Source organism: Mauremys reevesii, linkage group 1, assembly GCF_016161935.1.
Source record: "Mauremys reevesii isolate NIE-2019 linkage group 1, ASM1616193v1, whole genome shotgun sequence".
NCBI lineage: Eukaryota > Metazoa > Chordata > Testudines > Geoemydidae > Mauremys > Mauremys reevesii.
This window is the reverse complement of record NC_052623.1, coordinates 269,679,226-269,698,404: the sequence shown is the minus strand read 5'-3', so window position 1 is coordinate 269,698,404 and position 19,179 is coordinate 269,679,226. Positions and strand designations below refer to the sequence as shown.

Genomic DNA, 19,179 nt, shown 5'->3' with positions numbered 1-19,179 from the left:
CAAGTGCTGAAGACAATAAATGTCTCTCAGGCTGCTCTGAAGGTTGCTAGACTCAGGCTCTGTCAGACTGCTAATGGGAGGGGATTCAAAGATGGGCTCCCTTAATTGAGAGAGCTCTGCCCCTAAACATGGAGGGCTAGAGTCTGCTCTGTCATACTGGTGTAAATGAGAGTTGTTCCCGACAGATTTACACCAATGTAAACAGAGCAGAATCTAGGCTGAGGTGTTCAGTTGCAGCTTCACCAACAATTTTAGCTGCCATAAGGGTGTAAGCTCTAAAGTTAGTGACCACCAACTTGAACTGCAATAGGAAATATATAGATGGCAAGTCCAGTGTGATCGCTGTCAATGATCTTGGTAAATTGGAGAATTGGCCTGAAATCAAGAAGGTTATCTAGAATAAAAACAAGTGTAAAGTAAGCACTTAGGACAAAAAATTAAATGCACAAATAAAAAAATGGGGAATAACTGGCTAAGTAGCAGTACTGCAGAAAAGCATCTAGAGGTTATAATGGATCACAAATTGAATAGGAGTGAACAATATGACATTTGTGTAGAAGGCAAATGTTGTTCTGGAATGTATTCACGGGTAGGATTGCCAGGTGTCTGGTTTTTTACCAGAACGTCTGGTCAAAAAAGGGACCCTGGTGGCTCTGGTCAGCACTGCTGACCAGGCCATTAAAAGTCTGGTTGGTAAAGGGCTGGCAGGATCCCTATCTGGATCTGCACAGCTCCCAGGAAGTGACTGGTACGTCCCTCCAGCTCTTAGGTGTAGGGACAGCCATGGAGGCTCTATATGCTGCTCCTGCCCCACCCTGAGAGCTGGCTCTGCAGCTCCCATTGGCCACAGTTCCTGCCCAATGGGAGCTGGGAGAGTGGTGCCTGTGGGCAGAGGCAGCATGCAGAGATGACTGGCCATGCTTCCACCTAGGAGCCAAGGGACATGTCACTGCTTGTGGGGAGTTGCCCAAGGTGAGTATTGCCTGGAGCCCACCCCCTCCTGCACCTCAACCCCCTTCCCCAGCCCCAAGTCCCCTCTCACACCCAAAATCCCTCCTGGAGCCCACACCCCATCCCATGCCTAGGGTTACCAGTTGTGTGCATGGTTTGATGGGCAGAAGATGCTCAAAGAGAAGGGGAGGGATCCTGCCCTCTTGCTCTCTTAAGCCTGAAAAAAATGTATCTCCTAGCTCTTAACAGCACATAGGAGTTTCAGAAATCCTGTAAGAATGGTAACAGATCACCACATTATTTAGTTATTTGTATAGAATAGTGCCTGGGAGCCGGACCAGGACCCCATTGTGCTAGGTACTGTACAAACACAGAACAAAGATCTCAAAGCATCTTGCTAAGGAAGATAAGTATTCTCTCTCTTTTAGATTCAGAAACTTGCCACACTATGGTAAGTGGCAGAGAGAAGACTATAACTCAGCTCTCTAGTCCTAGTCTAGTGCCCTATCCACTGGAACCAGACTACTGTGTTGCAAGATATAGTGGAAACCAAGGGTTAGATTTAACACGTTTATCAAGGCAGGCAATCTTTATATCAGCTGAAAAACTTCTCCTCAAGCTGTGTTGGGGACATCAGTAACAGAATGGGACCATCCCCTTGCCCTCCCTATTGCCATTGGATAGGGAGAGCAGAATAAGAAGCCAAGAGACAACATTAGGGTATTGTACTAATGAGAAGGAAATATTTCCTGAAGCCAGATGATATTAATTACAGCAAAAGAAAAATCCTCTGTTTTCCTCAGTCTAGAAGTCACTAGGCCTTTGTTCAAGCATGAGGAAGCCCACACAACTGGAATATGAGTTTGGCTCCATCTAGGGGCAGGAGTAAAAATTTCACTAACAGTATCTCTTAAATTAATAGCTTGTATGTTTACTGCTAGTAAAAACTGTAGTTAGTAAGCCTATGCTGTACTTTCCAGATGAACCATGCTTTTTCAGGCACTCAGCTTTCTAAAACAAATTCCCCAGGCGTGGTCTCTGCCCAAAGGTGATTTTTTTTTGGGAAGATTTGAACTGAACTGATTTGAGCTGCTTGAGTTATGTCAATGTTAAAAGCAAGTGAACAAAACAACCCATTTTTCCTATTTGTATTGTAGTAACATCCAGAAGCTTCAAGCTCAGGACCCTACTATGCTGTCCTCTGTTCAAAACACACAGGAAAACATGGTGCCTGCCCAAAAGAGCTTACATTAGGTGAACACCAATGTTTCAGTTAACAGCTGAAGCCAGGAACTCCAAATTTGGTTTCAGCTCTAACGTCCTCAGAGAAAACCAGTTGCCCCTTATGCTTGGAACATTCCCCTTTGAACTAATCCATTAGGCCACTACCCTCTCCTCCTCAAGACATACTTCTGCTTTGACTACAGGAAATCAGCCAGCTAATGATGGCTAGGTCAGAGGAAAAAGCTTTAACATAATTTGAGACTAAGATGTGTCTATACTGGCATCTGTAAATGCATTAACCACCTCTCTTATCTCCTATAGTTTGGCCAGTCACTTGTCATATCTCCTCACAAGTCAGACTGTACATGCATATATGCATATGCACCCTCCACCCCATATGATTTGTATGCATCATCCCTTCTGTGACGGGTTGGCTCACAGAAACCCCCTGGGGAACTGCCAACTGATGTGCCAAGACTACTTCTGGCCTTGCTCTCCCTGCCAGCTTGGGACACCAGCACCCTGTCTTGTTGAGCCAAACACACCAGGCTGCTCCAACACAGATCCAAGGGTTTGAACCACATGCCCCAAAGCTGCAGACTTAACTGAAAGCAACTTACAGAAGTGTTCCTGTCTTTAACACTCAGATGCCCAATTCCCAATGGGGTCTAAACCCCAAATAAATCCGTTCTACCCTGTATAAAGCTTAGGGTAAACTCAAATTGTTTGCCCTCTATAACACTGATAGAGAGATATGCACAGCTGTTCGTCCGTTTCCTCCCCACACACCCAGTATTAATACATACTCTGGGTTAATTAGTAAGTAAAACATGATTTGATTAAATACAGAAAGTAGTAACAGACAGAACAAAGTGAATTACCAAGTAAAATAAAATATGCAAATCTAAGCCTAATATAGTAATAAAACCGAATACAGATAAAAATCTCACCCTCAGAGATGTTTCAATAAGTTTCTTTCACAGACTGGACACCTTCCTAGTCTGGACACAATCCTTTCCCCAGGTACAGCCCTTGTTCCAGCTCAGGTGGTAGCTAGGGGATTTCTCATGATGGCTCCTCCTTTTTTTTCCTGTTCTACCCACTTATATATCTTTTGCATAAGGCAGAAATCCTTTGTCCCTCTGAGTTCCCTCACCCCCTTCTCAATAGAAAAGCACCAGGTGAAAGATGGATTCCAGTTCAGGTGACATGATCACATGTCACTGTAAGACTTTATTACCCACTTGCCAGCACACACATATACAGGAAGTTTCTCAAGTAAAACAGAGCCATCTACGGACAATTGTCCTGGTAAACAGAAGTCATCAAGATTCCAAACCACCATTAATGGCCCACACTTTGCATAATTACAATAGGCCCTCAGAGTTATATTTCATATTTCTAGTTTCAGATACAAGAGTGATACATTTATACAAATAGGATGACCACACCCAGTAGATAAGCTTTGTAAAGATACTTTACAAGAGACCTTTTGTATGAAGCATATTCCAGTTACATTATAGTCATACTCATCAGCATCCTTTCATAAAATCATATAGAGTGCAACATCACTCCTTCCTCACTCTTGTTTGTATTACACCTAATGAAGACTGTAAGTTCCTCAGGGCAGGCACTTTCCCTTGTATATCTGTCAAGTGCCATGTATCTCTCTGGCAGTGTAGAAATGATAGTTAACAACATTAGCAGTGTGGTCAAATTAAAATTGCATCAGACACTAACTTTTGAATATCCTGACTTTTGTGTTCTTTATTTCTCAGGCTTAATGTTACTTTCACATCAGTTTTTGCATTTAATTTTTATTAATAATGTATACTATTATTCACTGAGCAGCCCCAATATGCTTGATGCTATATGAACATGTAAGAAAACAATCCCTGACAACAATATCCTATAGTCTAAATCAGACACAAATAATCCAGTACAGATTCAAATGGTATACTCAAGTGAAAGGTCTAATCTTTGGATCAGCAGTGCAGATCTTTGGTTTTTTTTTTTATGTTTTGCATATCATATATATAAAAAATAGTTTTGGAGGGGCAACCAGACCTGTCCAGATGACTGTTTCTAGTAGTCAGTGGATATGTCTAGCAAGCATTTTGGAGCAAGCTTCTTAGCTGGGAATGACAGACTCCTGCTAGTGCTCCAAAAATAGCCATAGAGACCATATTGAAGTTACAGCTTGCCTAGCTCCAGCCCTTGCTGCAGCTTCAATGTACTGTCTATACAACTATTTTTAGAGCACTCCCACAAGCCCTGCTAGCCCAAGTCTGTCATTCTGGGCTGGGAGGCTTGCTCCAAAATTATGTATAGACATACCCAATAAGGTTTCAATAGGAGGTAAGCACCTTGATACTTTTGTGGATCTGGGTCTAATATATTTCTCCTCTGACCAGATGGACTCAAATCTCCCTTAAGCATTCTGAATTATTTGGTCTCGGCCTTCACCCTGGTGATCACTGCTCCAGATCACAAAAACATCCAGATCATCCTCCCACAGATCAACACATGGAGGAGTCCTTCATATGTGGCTCTATCCTCCTCCACATGGAAGGGGGCCTTGGGTGCCTGGGTCTGCCTGTCGGGAAGGAATGGAGTTATGGTAGACCAGGGCAAGGAGGACAGACAGACCAGGCGATGTCGGGTTACATCATCCCTATGCTGCCTTGGTGGAAAGTTACAGTTGCGTGGTTACGAGAACAGAGGGATGAGATAAAGTTGTTATGAGAAAGTAGGGAACTGCCAGAGCGAGGCAAATGCCGGTGGCCTAATTGGGATCAGATAAGTTGCATGGGAAATGGGAAACCAGTAAGCAAAGGGCCATGCATGTGAAAAGTGTGTGTATCAGACAAAGAACCAATCAGCAGCAATGTAATGTTGGTGTGTCTGACGTTTGCTAATATGGAGAAGCCTATATAATATGATGCATTGTAAATAATAAATGATTCAGCTTGCAATCATATTGGTTGTTGTGCTTTATCCGGCTCGCCTGCAACGCAACAAATGGTGACCCCGACGTGATTCGTATCGAATGAAAGTGTCGGTGGCCTGACCCAGGCGGAGGAGCCTGAGCCCAGAGGCGAACGGCCAGGAGCCTGAGCCCAGAGGCGGGCGGCTGGGAGCCGCGGCGGGGAGTGCTTCAGAAGCCCCCGGACCCTGACGTGACTCATATCGAATGATGATAGTGTCGGGAGCCTGAGCCCAGAGGCGAACGGCCAGGAGCCTGAGCCCAGAGGCGAGCGGAGGAGCTGCAGCGGGGAGTGCTGGAGAAGCCCCCGGGCGTCCGAAAAGAGAGACGCACCTGAGCCCTGAGGAGAGCGGCTATAAGCCACGGAGGAGAAGGGCAGAGCAGCTAACGTGAGTACCGCTGTATTAGCTGAAGAAAAGATAACACAGAAGCTTTATTTGCACATTATGAACCGACAGGGGGAAAAGATTTCCCCTGCTGCACTGATTCACTTATTAAGAAGAGAGGGAGAGAAGCTCCCCTCTGATATGTTGTCCCGTCTGCTGCGGTGGGGACAGAGAAGGGGACCTTTTGTTAAGCCGAGTACAATTTTTAATAAAACTGTGTGGGAGCGGCTAGGCTCCAAGCTTTGGAAGTCGGTGGCTCAGGGCGATAAGGAAGCCTTTTCCCTGAGTCCAGTATGGAATAAGACAAAGAAGATAGTACAAACTCTCGTGGCCGAGGCAGGAGTGCAGGCGGCCCTTTTTAAGCTTTTCCGCCCAACGCCCGAAATGCCTTCTGTGTTGTCGGTTGGAGCCAGGGAGTTTTTCGGTGGCAAGGACACGGTGATACCTTTGGCTTCCGACCTGGATAATGTTGCCCCTGTTATGGTTCCACTACTCTCCAATACGCCTGAGCCTGTGAAAACAGCTTTGCCGCATGCACCCCCTCCCAAACCATGCCGTGTCCACGGGACCTGGGGGTGTCACGAATGCGGGGAAATAAAGGAGGCTCGGGTGAGACACGTGCCATCACAAGTCTATCCCAATTTGACTACGCCTATTCAGTTTACCCAGTTTAATGTCTTTTATAAGAAAATGGAGCGCCAGGGTCAACAGCTGCAGGCCATTTATAATAAGTTAAATCAAATGCAAGGTCTTCCAGCTGGATCATTGTGGAAAGAGGGGGAGCAGGCAGAGGCTCGTGAGGAGGTGCTCCGCTGGAAGCGAGCCCTGGACGGGAAAGTTTTGGAGTGCATGGCACAGGCAGAGGCTCATGAGCAGGCAGAGGCACGTGAGGAGGTGCTCCGCTGCAAGCGAGCCCTGGACGGGAAAACTTTGGAGTGCATGGCGCAGGCAGAGGTTCGTACGGGGACAGTGCCGGGAATACCGTTATGCTTCTCCGGTATGAGCAGCAACAGCTGGGTGTTCTGACACAGGATTTACAGTTTAAAAGAAGCCAAGCAGGGAAAGAAAAGGACAAGGTAACGTGCTGGCTAATCTCTCCCTCGTCCGCTGCAGCCCCCACGTCCTGATTATTTTCCCCCGTAGAAGCTGAACCACGACGGTGGTGGAAAAGAAGAAAAAACACTCACGTTGTTGATATTGCCAAAGACCAGAAATTCCTGACTAAAAAGACATTGAGAACTGACCCTGGTGAAGAAATAAAGAATTGTACACTGGCAGGAAGAAATTTGGGACTCCTGCTGAGAAATGTGATGTTAATTGGATTTTGGGACTTATTCTACAGGCTGCGCCCTGTGTTTTGGATAAAATTTTTAGCGTATATTGCCCTCCCTAATTGGATTGTAATGATATTACCCCCCCCCATTACTACCCCGGTTTTTTAGGGTTTGATTGTTTTTTGTTTTTAAAGTTTGAGAAAACTCGGCCAAAAGGTTTGTTGAGTATTCTCAAGGGGGGGGGGGAGTTTATGGTGTTATTAGGCATAAATTTAGGTAATTTGGGAGAATGGCTTTGAATTTATGTAACCCGAAGTACCTTTATGTAAAGTGCTTTTGTTAGCCTTATTAGATTTTGTTAATTTTGTGTTATGTGCTGATTATTGGTTGTTGTAGATTGCTTGATACTAGATGTAGCCTATATTATAATAGATAGGTTGAAAGCAGATGTTGTAATTAAAGTTATGCATGAAAATGTAGCCCCCACGGTGGGAAAGTATAGATAATTGCTCGCAGTAGAGATTAGAAGGGTGGGGGCTAGTTAAGAAGTACACCCTCCTAGCTAAATTGATAGTGAAATAAGTTGGTGTTCATGTAAGGAACGGTTTAAGAAGAGGAAAAAAGGATCGGGCCCAGGCGGCGGGCAACAGACAACAAGCTTGGAAAACTGGTTGATAACCTTGAGGGTGTAGTTGATAGAGAAGGTAATTAACTACAAGCAAGTAATGTTAGGCAGAGTAAAAGTTAACTCTGTGGTTGCTAAAGGGAATAATAGCTGAATTTTGTAAAAATGCTGAGAGAGAAAAGTTTTTGGTGTTTTGAAATTTTTGTAAATACATGTAGGCAAAGAAATTAGTTTGTAATTGTTTGGCCATAAATAATTTTGTTGCATTAATTGAAGATTGTATATTGTGCTATGTAATTGTAATTGTATTAGGCTACGGGCATATAAGTGGTGATTTTTTTTTGTGTTTAAAAGTAGAAGTTAATAGTAAGAACCCTTAAGCTGTGAATAGCTTTGAATTTAGAAGTAAGCTAGGATGCAATTGTATTACTGTAAATGATTTAATTGATGAAGTGATTTTCCTGTTTTGTACGCCCTTTGCAATGAAGTTTGAAGAGGTTTATTGGATGTTTTTCTTTTTTTTTAAGAAAAGAGGGGGAGATGTCGGGTTACATCATCCCTATGCTGCCTTGGTGGAAAGTTACAGTTGCGTGGTTACGAGAACAGAGGGATGAGATAAAGTTGTTATGAGAAAGTAGGGAACTGCCAGAGCGAGGCAAATGCCAGGTGGCCTAATTGGGATCAGATAAGTTGCATGGGAAATGGGAAACCAGTAAGCAAAGGGCCATGCATGTGAAAAGTGTGTGTATCAGACAAAGAACCAATCAGCAGCAATGTAATGTTGGTGTGTCTGACGTTTGCTAATATGGAGAAGCCTATATAATATGATGCATTGTAAATAATAAATGATTCAGCTTGCAATCATATTGGTTGTTGTGCTTTATCCGGCTCGCCTGCAACGCAACAAGGCCCTTCTTCAGACCAGTGCAATTTCACTAGAAAATGCAAGTCAGTTCCAGAGACTAAATTTTTTTTGAGGACCTGTCCCCTAAGGAAGCCACTGCCAAGGGAGCAGAGTCTCAGTAGAAGTAGTACAGAGACTGAGGGGATGGCTTTGACTTCCTGCAGTACATTTGTAATTCACCAGTTTTGGAGCCTGTTCTCCTGATGAAATTATGCATGTGTATCCCAATGGAGGAATCCTCATAGCTATCCTCCATTAAAACTTCTTCTGGTTCAACAGCTTTTACCAGAAAGTGGGATGATCTGGGCCACAATGAGATATAATTAGCCATCTCTGCCCAGTAAAGGCTCACAGCTTGAATAGCAGGGATGTTGCATCTCAGTAACTGGGTGAAGTGGTAGAACCATGTTGTTTTCATTTTATACAATGTGTTAATCCAGTGCTCTGGCAGCATACATAAACTTAAAAAGAAACCTTTACTGTCCCAAGTCGCCCATAATAAGGTAATTTTCCCATCTTACTATCATAAGCAAAGATCAAAAACAAAGGTAAAAATCCCCTTCTCTTCAACACTCACAAAGAGTGCTTGTTCCTGTAAGCAAGGAATAGTGTGGCCCAAGGGACAGGACACTGGACTGGGAATTAGAAGACCTGGCTTTAGTTCCGTCTCTGACACTGATGTGCTGCGTGATCTTGGGAGGTTCAGTTTGCCTTTCCTTGCCCTCATCTATAAAATGGATACAATATTTAGTCTCCTTTGCAAATTGCTTTGAGACCTACTGGTGAAATGTTAAAAACCCTGGTGATTTTTAGATTCCCAGACTAGAAGGGACAATTATGATAATCTAGTCTGACTTCCTGTATAACCCAGGCCAGAGAACTTACCCAAAATAATTCCCAGAGCAGATCTTTTAGAGAAACATCCAATCTTGATTTACAATTTGTCAGTCAAGGAGAATTCACCACAACCCTTGGTAAGTGGTTCCAATGGTTAATTACTCTCACCATTAAAATTTGATGCCTTATTTCGAGTCTGAATTTGTCTAGCTTCATCTTCTAGTCATTAGATCATATTATACCTTTCTCTGCTAGGCAGAAGAGCCCATTGTTAACTGTTTGTTCCTCATGTAGATACATCTCTTTGTTAGCCTCAATCTATTTAGCTTATCATTATATAAGGGTTGTTTTCTAATCTTTTAATAATTCTTGTGACTCTTCTCTGAAACCACTCCAGTTTATCAACATCCTTCATGAATTGTTGACACTAGAACTGGACACAGTATTCCATCAGCAGTTGCACCAGCACCAAATATATAACTCTTACTTGAGTTTCCCCTGTTTATTCTTCCCGGGATCTCATTAGTTGTTTTGGACACAACATCACACTTAGAGCTCATGTTCACTTGATTATCTACTATGACCCTGTGGCAGGCCTGGCACCGCACCACCCCTTTGGGGCAGAGGGATTGGGGTGTCAGAACCTCACCACTCCCAAGTTCACATGCTCACTTCTCTGTGGGCAGTCTGATGCAGCCTAATAGCCTCCCTTCACATAATCACCCCTTGGTCAGAGTAGTGGGCCTAACAGGCTGAGTCCATATAAATCACTCCCAGCATCAGAGCAGTGCAGCCCAATGGCCAGAGTCCATACAATCCCCCTCACAAGCAGGTAGTTCATCCTAGCAGCCAGAGTCCAGGTAAATCACCACAAACATCCAGAAAGTGTGGCCAGAGTCTAGATGATTCCCATGTCAGAAGTAGGGGGACCCAGGCCCACCCTCTCCACCCAGGGCCCTGGTAGTGGCAAGTTCCCCTTACCACCAGCTTGGCAGGGATCCACCCAAAACACACCAAGCTTCTGGGCAGCTTTAACACCTTTTTCCTCTAAAGTTCCCCTGGGTCACTTCCTACCATAACCTCCGGGTCCTCCATTTCAGGGGGTCCTCTGGTCTGTTTCCCTTCTGTGACATCGAGGCACATCCCAGCTTGGCTGGCCTCCAGATCCTGGAGCACAGGCTGTCCCGCCTTAGGAGCTGGCAGAAGTCCTCCTTTCCCTCCAGGAATCGGCCCAAACTGAGCAGCTCTGCAGGCTTTTATACCTGTTCTCCAGTTGGCGCATGCCCAGCAGAGCCCCAGGGGCATGGCTTCCTCTGCTAGGAAGGAAGGGTTAACCGCTGCGCTACCAGTGAGGGGCCACTGTGCCCTTCACAGACACCAAAATCTTTTTTTAGAGATACTGGTTCCCAGGATAGAATCGCCCCTCCTGTAAATATGGCCTACATTAGTTGTTCATATTATTGTTTGCCTTGTCCAGTTTTCTACATGATCCAGATCTCTCTGAATCAGTGACCTGTCCTCTCCACTATTTATTACTCTCACAATTTTTGTGTCATCTACAAGTTTCATCAGTGATTATTTGTTTTTTTTTTCCAGGTCATTGACAAAAATGTTTAATAGCATAGGGTCAAGAATTGATCCCTGTGGGATACATTTAACATGTGCCATGTTAATTTTATATTGTTCTAGTTTTGTAATCAAAATGTGTGGTATCAAGTCAAATGCCTTAAAGAAGCTTAAGTATATTATGTCAACACTATTACAATTTTGGTTGATAAAGGTAAATTAAGCAAAAAAAAAATCAAGTTAGTTTGAGATCTATTGATTTGCATTAATTACCTACCTTCCTTTAATTCTTCATTAATTGAGTCCCGTATCAGCTGCTCCATTATCTTGCCCAGGATCTATGTCAGGCTGACGGGCTTATAATTACCTGGGTCATCCCATTTACCCTTTTTAAAAATTGGCACAATATAATTTTCTTCCAGTCTTCTGGAACTTTCCCAGTGCTTCAAGACTTATTGAAAATCAACATTAATGATCCAGTGAGCTCTTCAGCCAGCTCTTTTAAGACTGTTGGATTCAAGTTATTGGGAATTGCTGATTTTAAAATATCTAATTTTAGTAGCATCTGTTTATCCCCCAGAGATACTAGTAGAACAGGAAGAGTATTATCACTATATGATGAGATGAAGGAAAACAGGACATCATCACCTTCCCTCCTCTTGGAAACTCTGCTCTGAGTGCCCCAGTGTGATTTTTAGAATAGATGGGAAGATAAGATAGGATAGATAGGAAAATAAGTATTATTCCTAAATTGTCATTAAACCTTAAACTCCCTAAGAATATTTTCATCCTTGGGTATATTTCAATGCATTAAACTTTTCTCTTTTCACTAAATTAACTGAGGGAACTAACCTTGTTACAGGATCTACAACCTATCCTGAAGGACGATCCCTCACTCTCACAGATCTTGGGAGACAGGTTTACAGACAGCCCCCAAATCTGAAGCAAATACTCACCAGCAACCACACACCATACAACAAAAACACTAACCTAGGAAACTATCCTTGCAACAAAGCTTATGCTCAAATAAATTTGTTAGTCTCTAAGGTGCCACAAGTACTCCTCGTTCTTTTTTCTTGGTAGCTGTATTTGCATCTGAGACGGAGTTGTAAATTTTAACCACTAGAGGTCATAGACTGTCTGCAGTACAATATGGTTAGGTTTGGAAAGATTCCATTTTAATTGGTAAATGTCGATTTCACCAAACACACAACAAATAATTAAACAGTATTTCCACAGATGATGATTGTAATTTACTAACAGGCAAAGAAGAAAAACACAACTTGTGAACTTAGCAGTTTGATTTAAGGCTACAGATGCTTACTGACTTATGCAAGCGTTTCAATCTGGAACGCCTTGCGGAACTCGAATTGTGCGTAAGTTGGGAACATATACCTGACCATTACACAATAAATAAATAAATAAAATAAAAAATCTAGTTTACAGCACTTACGGAACTTTTTCCGAAAGTGTGGATTTGCGTAAGTAGGGTTTGCGTAACCTGGAGAGTATCTGTATTTATTTTGTATATTTTGACATGATGTTGACAACTTGTGTGTTAGGTTATAAAGCTTTAGCTTTCTAAATATAATTTTCTACTGTAATTAAATAATTATTGTCTGACCCCCTCCCATAAATTCCTGCAACTGTGAACATTTAAATGGATACAAATAAAAAAGATTACAAATAAAATTGATATTTTAAATAGAAGTTATTAAAAATAATTTGAATGTTCACAAGTCTAAACCTGACAGCTGAAAAAATGCTTTCTACAGAATGGTGGAAAGATGGAGCCTCACCCTGCCCTGCAGCTCCCCTGCTGTCCCAGTCCTGGACTCCCCGCCCAGCCCTGCCAGTGTCCTGCTCCTGCCCTGCAGCTCCCCTGCTGTCCCAGTCCTGGGCTCCCCGCACAGATTTATACTAAGGTGCTGACCCAGTATTTTGGGATGTCTCTTTTTTGGGCCTGCAGTGTGGGGGTGGGGCAGAGTGTCGGTGAAACGAGATTTCCATTGCCGCACTCATCGTGCCGCCCTCCCTCTGGTAAGGCCGCCCACGGACGGTGCCCTGCCGCCCATGCACACACGGAGGGAGTTCGAGGGAAGTTTGAGGCCCACTGGGTACTATCCCTTTAAGAGTCCAGACATCTCGTTCCCCGGAGGGCAAAACGCTCTAACCTCGCCTACTGCCGAGGTCATGAATTCTATCTTCTAATTGGCTGCTTTGTAAGCCAGTCACAAGTAGTTCCGTCCCATCCCCTCTTGCCCTTCCCATTCATGTCCGTTAGCTTCCCAGGCCGCTCGACAGCCACTGGTTGGCGTTCGTGACACTCAACTACCTCTGCGCATGCCGATTGGCAACACGAGCCGTCAATCATCTAGCCCAGGAGCGGGCGGGGCGGGACAGTTTCCGTGGCTGAGGAGCCGGCGGCGGCGAGGCAGGGTTACCACCAGTTCGGGGAAGTTTATTCTCGGGGGGCGGCGGCTCCGGCAGGGGGCGAGGCGATGCTGAGGCCGGGATGGAGCCGTGACCAGGTGAGTGTGAGGCTCAGGCTTTGAGACAACCAAGACCCCCCCCCCCCGCTGCAGGGTCCCTCCATGTAGGGGGGCGGGATCCGCCCCTCCTCGGAGACACTGGGGCCCGTTCCCCGCCTGTTAGCGCCGCGGATGGTTCTGCGCCCCCCCTCCCCCGGAGACCGGGTCCCTGCTCGCTGTCTGCGGCGCCTTTCCCTCCGCACTCACTGCCTCAGGGAGACCCCCCCGAGCTCCCCAGGGAGACCCCCGTATCACCCAGCGCAGGGAGACCCCCCCCGAGCTCCCCAGGGAGACCCCCCGTATCACCCAGCGCAGGGAGACCCCCGAGCTCCCAGGAGACCCCGTATCACCCAGCGCAGGAGACCCCCAAGCTCCCCAGGAGATCCCCGTATCACCCAGCGCAGGAGACCCCCGAGCTCCCCAGGAGATCCCCGTATCACCCAGCGCAGGGAGACCCCAGGCTCCCCAGGAGACCCCCGTATCACCCAGCGCAGGAGACCCCAAGCTCCCCAGGGAGATCCCCCCGTATCGCCCAGTGCAGGGAGACCCCCCCCGAGCTCCCCAGGGAGACCCCCCGTATCACCCAGCGCAGGGAGACCCCCCACGAGCTCCCCAGGGAGACCCACCGTATCGCCCAGCGCACGGAGACCCCCCGAGCTCCCCAGGGAGATCCCCCTGTATCGCCCAGCGCACGGAGACCCCCCCCAGCTCCCCAGGAGACCCCATATCGCCCAGCGCAGGAGACCCCCATATCCCCCAGCGCAGGGAGACCCCGAGCTCCCCAGGAGACACCCCCGTATCGCCCAGCACAGGAGACCCCGAGCTCCCCAGGAGACCCCGTATCGCCCAGCGCAGGGAGACCCCAGGCTCCCCAGGAGACCCCTGAGCTCCCCAGGAGACCCCGAGACCCCCAGCTCCCCAGGAGACCCCCCATATCCCCCAGCGCAGGGAGACCCCCCCTGAGCTCCCCAGGGAGACACCCCATATCCCCCAGCGCAGGAAGAGGCCCCTCCATGAGCCCTCCCAGTGAGATGCTTTGTTGCTGCCCCCCCCTTGTTGAGATCCCTCGTTCTCCCCTCATTCCCTTATGAGCCCCCCAGAGAGAGACGTCTCTTCTGCCCCCCAGTAACATCTCATCTCTCACTACCTCATCCTCATGAGCCGCCCCCCAAAGTTGAGACACCTCATTTCTTCCTCCTGCCTCTCTGCTCTAATAAAACATCTCATCATCCTATGAGTCTGCCCGTCAAATATGTCACCCCCGATGAGCCCTCTTCCAGCGTGCTGCAGTATTCCCTCTCTAAGACACCTGAAGTACTGAATTCCCCCACTGCTCGTAACCCCTCCTGTAATGACCTGCTGTATCTTTCCCTTTCCTCCTATGTACTCCCACTTAATGTTTAGCAACTGTTTCCTCATATTATTTACAGTCCTGGGGGCTGTGTTTATATTATGGTGTGTGCATCAGAAAGTCTCCATGCTGTCTGCACCTGCATTGGGTTAGTTTTCTCAGTGACGTGTATGTACCCTGTCCCTAGCTGAGGCCTAGGATTTTCTCTATGTGGGTAATGCATATTTAAAATAACTCGAACAGCATGGTGGATCAGGAGCTACCTAGAAGACTCCGGTTCTTCACCTGGGTAACCCTAGAACCTTGCATGAGAAATACTTGTATGTCCTGATGTAGGCAGAGTGATCACATGTGAAAACTGATTTTTTGCATTAGTGTATACTGATGGTGCAACAAGTATTGCAAATCATGTTTGCGAGGAAAACATATAGCAAAGACCTTTGTGCATTACATCTGTGTATGTGTTCCCTACTGCACCATGCAAACTTTTAGCTGACATGGTCATAGAATCATAGGCCAAACAGGACAGTCTCTATGTAAAAGAATAAATGGACACAAATCAGACGTCAAGGATTATAACATTCAAAAACCAGTCAGAAAACACTTCAACCTCCCTGGTCACTCAATTACAGACCCAAAAGTCACAATATTACAACAAAAAACTTCAAAAACAGATTCCAACAAGAGAGTGCAGAATTGGAATTATTTTGCAAACTGGACACCATTAAATTGGGCTTGAATAAAGATTGGGAGTGGATGGGTCATTACACAAAGTAAAATTATTTCCCCATGTTCATTTCTCCCCCCCTTCCTCACACCTTCTTGTCAACTGCTGCAAATGGGCCATTTTGGTTACCACTACAAAAAGTTTGTTTTCTCTCCTGCTGGTAATAGCTCACCTTAACTGATCACTCTCATTAGTGTGTGTATGGTAACACCCACTGTTTCATGTTGTGTGTGTGTGTGTGTGTGTGTGTGTGTCCACTGCATGCATCCGATGAAGTGGGCTGTAGCCCATGAAAGCTTATGCTCAAATAAATGTTAGTCTCTAAGGTGCCACAAGTACTCCTGTTCTTTTTACAGCAAGAAATGGTATTCAGAAAGTGTGTGTGGGTGAATGTTGTCTGAAAGTATCATGATAACAGTGATATGGCAGCTTCTCCCCTTAAATATGAAGTAACAAGAGATCCTTGGATTCAAAGTTTGGTACTTGCTTTTGATTGTAAAGCAGGGGGATGCTTTGGCTCTTAGTGCATTTTGCTTGTGTTCATTCCATAAAAATCTGTATTTTGCACAGACCCTTGTATCCCTAAATCCTAACAGGAATGTTGCATCTTCCACCAGTTAGGGCAGGGGTCGGCAACCTACGGCACGCGTGCCAGAGATGGCACGCGAGCCAATTCTGAGCGGCATACAGCTGCCTGCTGCAGTCCCAGCCCCCAGCCCCACTCAGCCCCCAGCCCACCACTCTCCCCTGTGGGGGCAGGAGGCAGAAGCTTGGTTCTGCGGCAGCCAAGCTTCCTCCTCCCCTGCTTCTTCCCCCAGCGTGGTGCTTTCCTGCCCCGCCCCCCTCCTTCCCTGAGCCAATCAGTTGATGGCCCTTGCGAGGGGGCGGGGGAAGAGCGGCACTGTGCAGGCAGCTCCCTGCAGGACACAGAGAGAGGTAGGGATGGGGCCTGGGGAAAGGGGGTGGAACAGGCATATCCCTTCCAGCCCCCTGTCCTGAGCCGCTCAGGGCAGGGGGCTGGGAGCACCCCCATGAGCCGAGCACCCCAGCCCTCTGCCCTGACCCCCTCACACACTCAGCATTCTGCCCTACACCCCCGTACTCCCAGCCCTCTGCCCCGACCCCCCCACACTCAGCATTCTGCCCTGCACCCCCAGCCCTCTGCCCCCCCCACACTCAGCATTCTGCCCTGCACCCCCATGCCCCCAGCCCTCTGCCCTGACCACCCCACACACTCAACATTCTGCCCTGCACCCCAGCCCTCTGCCCCCATACTCAGCATTCTGCCCTGCACCCCATGCCCCAGCCCTCTGCCCTGATCCCCACACACGCTCAGCATTCTGCCCTGCACCCCATACCCCAGCCCTCTGCCCTGACCCCCCACACACTCAGCATTCTGCCCTGCACCCCATACCCCCAGCCCTCTGCCCTGACCACCCCACACACTCAACATTCTGCCCTGCACCCCTCTGCCCTGACCCTCCACACTTAGCATTCTGCCCTGCACCCCCATACCCCAGCCCTCTGCCCTGACCACCCACACACTCAGCATTCTGCCCTAGACCCCCCATACCCCCAGCCCTCTGCCCTGACCCTCCACACACACAGCATTCTTCTCTGCACCCCCATACCCTCTGCCCTGACCCTCACACACACTCAGCCCTTTGCCCTGCAGCCCCCATACCCCCAGCCCTCTGCCCTGACCTCCCCACTCAGCCTTCTGTCCTGCACCGCCCATACCCCCAGCCCTCTACCCTGACCCCCCCCACACACTCAGCATTCTGCCCTGCATCCCCACAGTCCCAGCCCTCTGCCCTGCACCCCCACACACCCCCAGCTCTCTGCCCTGACCCTTGAACCCCCCCAGCCTTCTGCCCTGCACCCCTCCACCCCCCCAGCCCTCTGCCCTGACCCTTGAACCCCTCCACACCCCCAGCCATCTGCCCTGCACCCCTCCACACCCCCAGCCCTCTGCCCTGACCCTTGAACCTCCCCCCAGCCTTCTGCCCTGAACCCCCTCCGCCAGCCCTCTGCCCTGACCCCTGGACCCCCCTCCCCAAGTCTGGGGTCGCGGCCGCAGGCTCTGCTCAGCCCGCTGCTGGCCTAGGTGAACGGAACCCCAGGCTGGCAGCGAGCTGAGCAGGCTGGCGGCGTAAGATTAGCATTTTAATTTAATTTTAAATGAAGCTTCTTAAACATTTTGAAAACCTTGTTTACTTACAATAGTTTAGTTATATAATATAGACTTATAGAAAGAGACCTTCTAAAAATGTTAAAATGTATTACCGGCACACGAAACCTTAAATTAGAGTGAATAAATGAAGACTCGGCACACCACTTCTGAAAGGTTGCCAACCCCTGAGTTAGGGTATCCTTGCTTTGCAAACAAAATATGACTTCTTGATTTCTCTTACCATTGATCTCTGATCATATTGCAGATTACCCTCAATTGCAGGGATAATAGCTGTACAGGAAAACTGAAGCAGACTACAGTTAGTTATGGTGATTAGAGTCATGGGAGCTGTAAGCAACAAAAGGTGACTGGCCCCAATAAAAGTGAAGTCTTACATCCAGATAGAGGAAATAAGCAGCCCAAATATAGAATGGGGGGTGGGAAATGTAACTCAGAAACTGTTCCCATTCATTAAAGGGAGTTTTTCCATCCCATCTCATTAATACTATACTAATATTGTTTTAATTACATCAGTCTCTAAATTTTACAGGGACGGTTTGAATTGGGTGGCTGGGAGAGGTGTGCAACAGAGGGGCTCTATCCTAATAAGTGGTCCACACTATGAAAATATTTGAGAATTGTTCTGTAGTAACACCTATACAAGAGACCACCTTTATGAGAATATTCAATCAAGAGACTACCCCAGAGTATTCACTGTTACCCAGAATACAACTCTTCTGCACCTATAATAGAAAATTACCTTCAATAAGTTAAGGATTTGTCAGTTCCTTGAGTGGTTGATTCAGACAAGTTTCACTATATTAAACAAATACCTAAAATGTTTTTAGAAATACAGTGGAACCTGCTTAAAATTAAATTGTATCTAGTAAATTTATAGTGATGCAAAACTGGTTGAAATTCTGTGGCCTGTGTTGTGCGAGATGTCAGAGTAGACAATCATAATAGTCCTGTCTGGCCTTAAAGTATGTGAATATAGGAAAACAAAACTTCCACATTGTTCAGTGTTTTGAAAAATTATACAAGTTGCAGTTAGAGTTGCAGTGACCCTTCACCAGGGCTGGCTTTAAGTATCAGCAAAGCCCTGTAACTTAGGGGCGAGTATTCACTCTCTCCTGGCCAGGGGGACCAGAATGAGAGGCAGCTCATAGCCTGGATGTCCACTCTGCTGACCCATCTCTTTCTGGAGAGGAATTCCATGCTCCTTAAATTGAAATTCTGGGGTGAGGGAGAGAAGGGGAGAAATTGCTTCACAATAAGGTGGTTTCATTATACCTGTTAAAAATGTATCTCTACTTTAGTGAATCTGACGTGTATGAAGTGGTTTCATATAGGCTTTCTACCCAAATATACTCAAATACAAGGTATAACAACTTTGAGTCTTCTGCCTCTCATGCTGTCAAGCTGCTCCATTCCTAATAATTCACTATTATGTGTAAGATGCCTTCTGAAACATACTGATTTACTTGGGCCACCTTGATTACATTGGCCTCATTAGCACTACAAAAGTAATTTTCCCTCCCTTGGTGTTCACCCCTTCTTGTCAACTATTGAGAATAGGCCACTTCCACCTTAAGCAAATTGGCTCGTTAGCACTGACTCCCCACTTGGTAAGGCAACTCCCAT

General features: G+C 46.7%; 1 protein-coding gene across 2 annotated transcripts in view; it reads left to right on the top strand.

The window, feature by feature from the left end:
• Positions 1–17,861: 17,861 nt before the first annotated feature.
• MRTFA (myocardin related transcription factor A) overlaps positions 17,862–19,179 on the top strand; it is a 149,098-nt gene continuing 147,780 nt past the window's right edge. For both annotated transcript variants that reach the window (XM_039489400.1, XM_039489391.1), the window contains exon 1: positions 17,862–17,899. In XM_039489400.1, coding sequence (XP_039345334.1) covers positions 17,862–17,899 — 38 coding nt within the window. The remainder of the gene's footprint in view (positions 17,900–19,179) is intronic.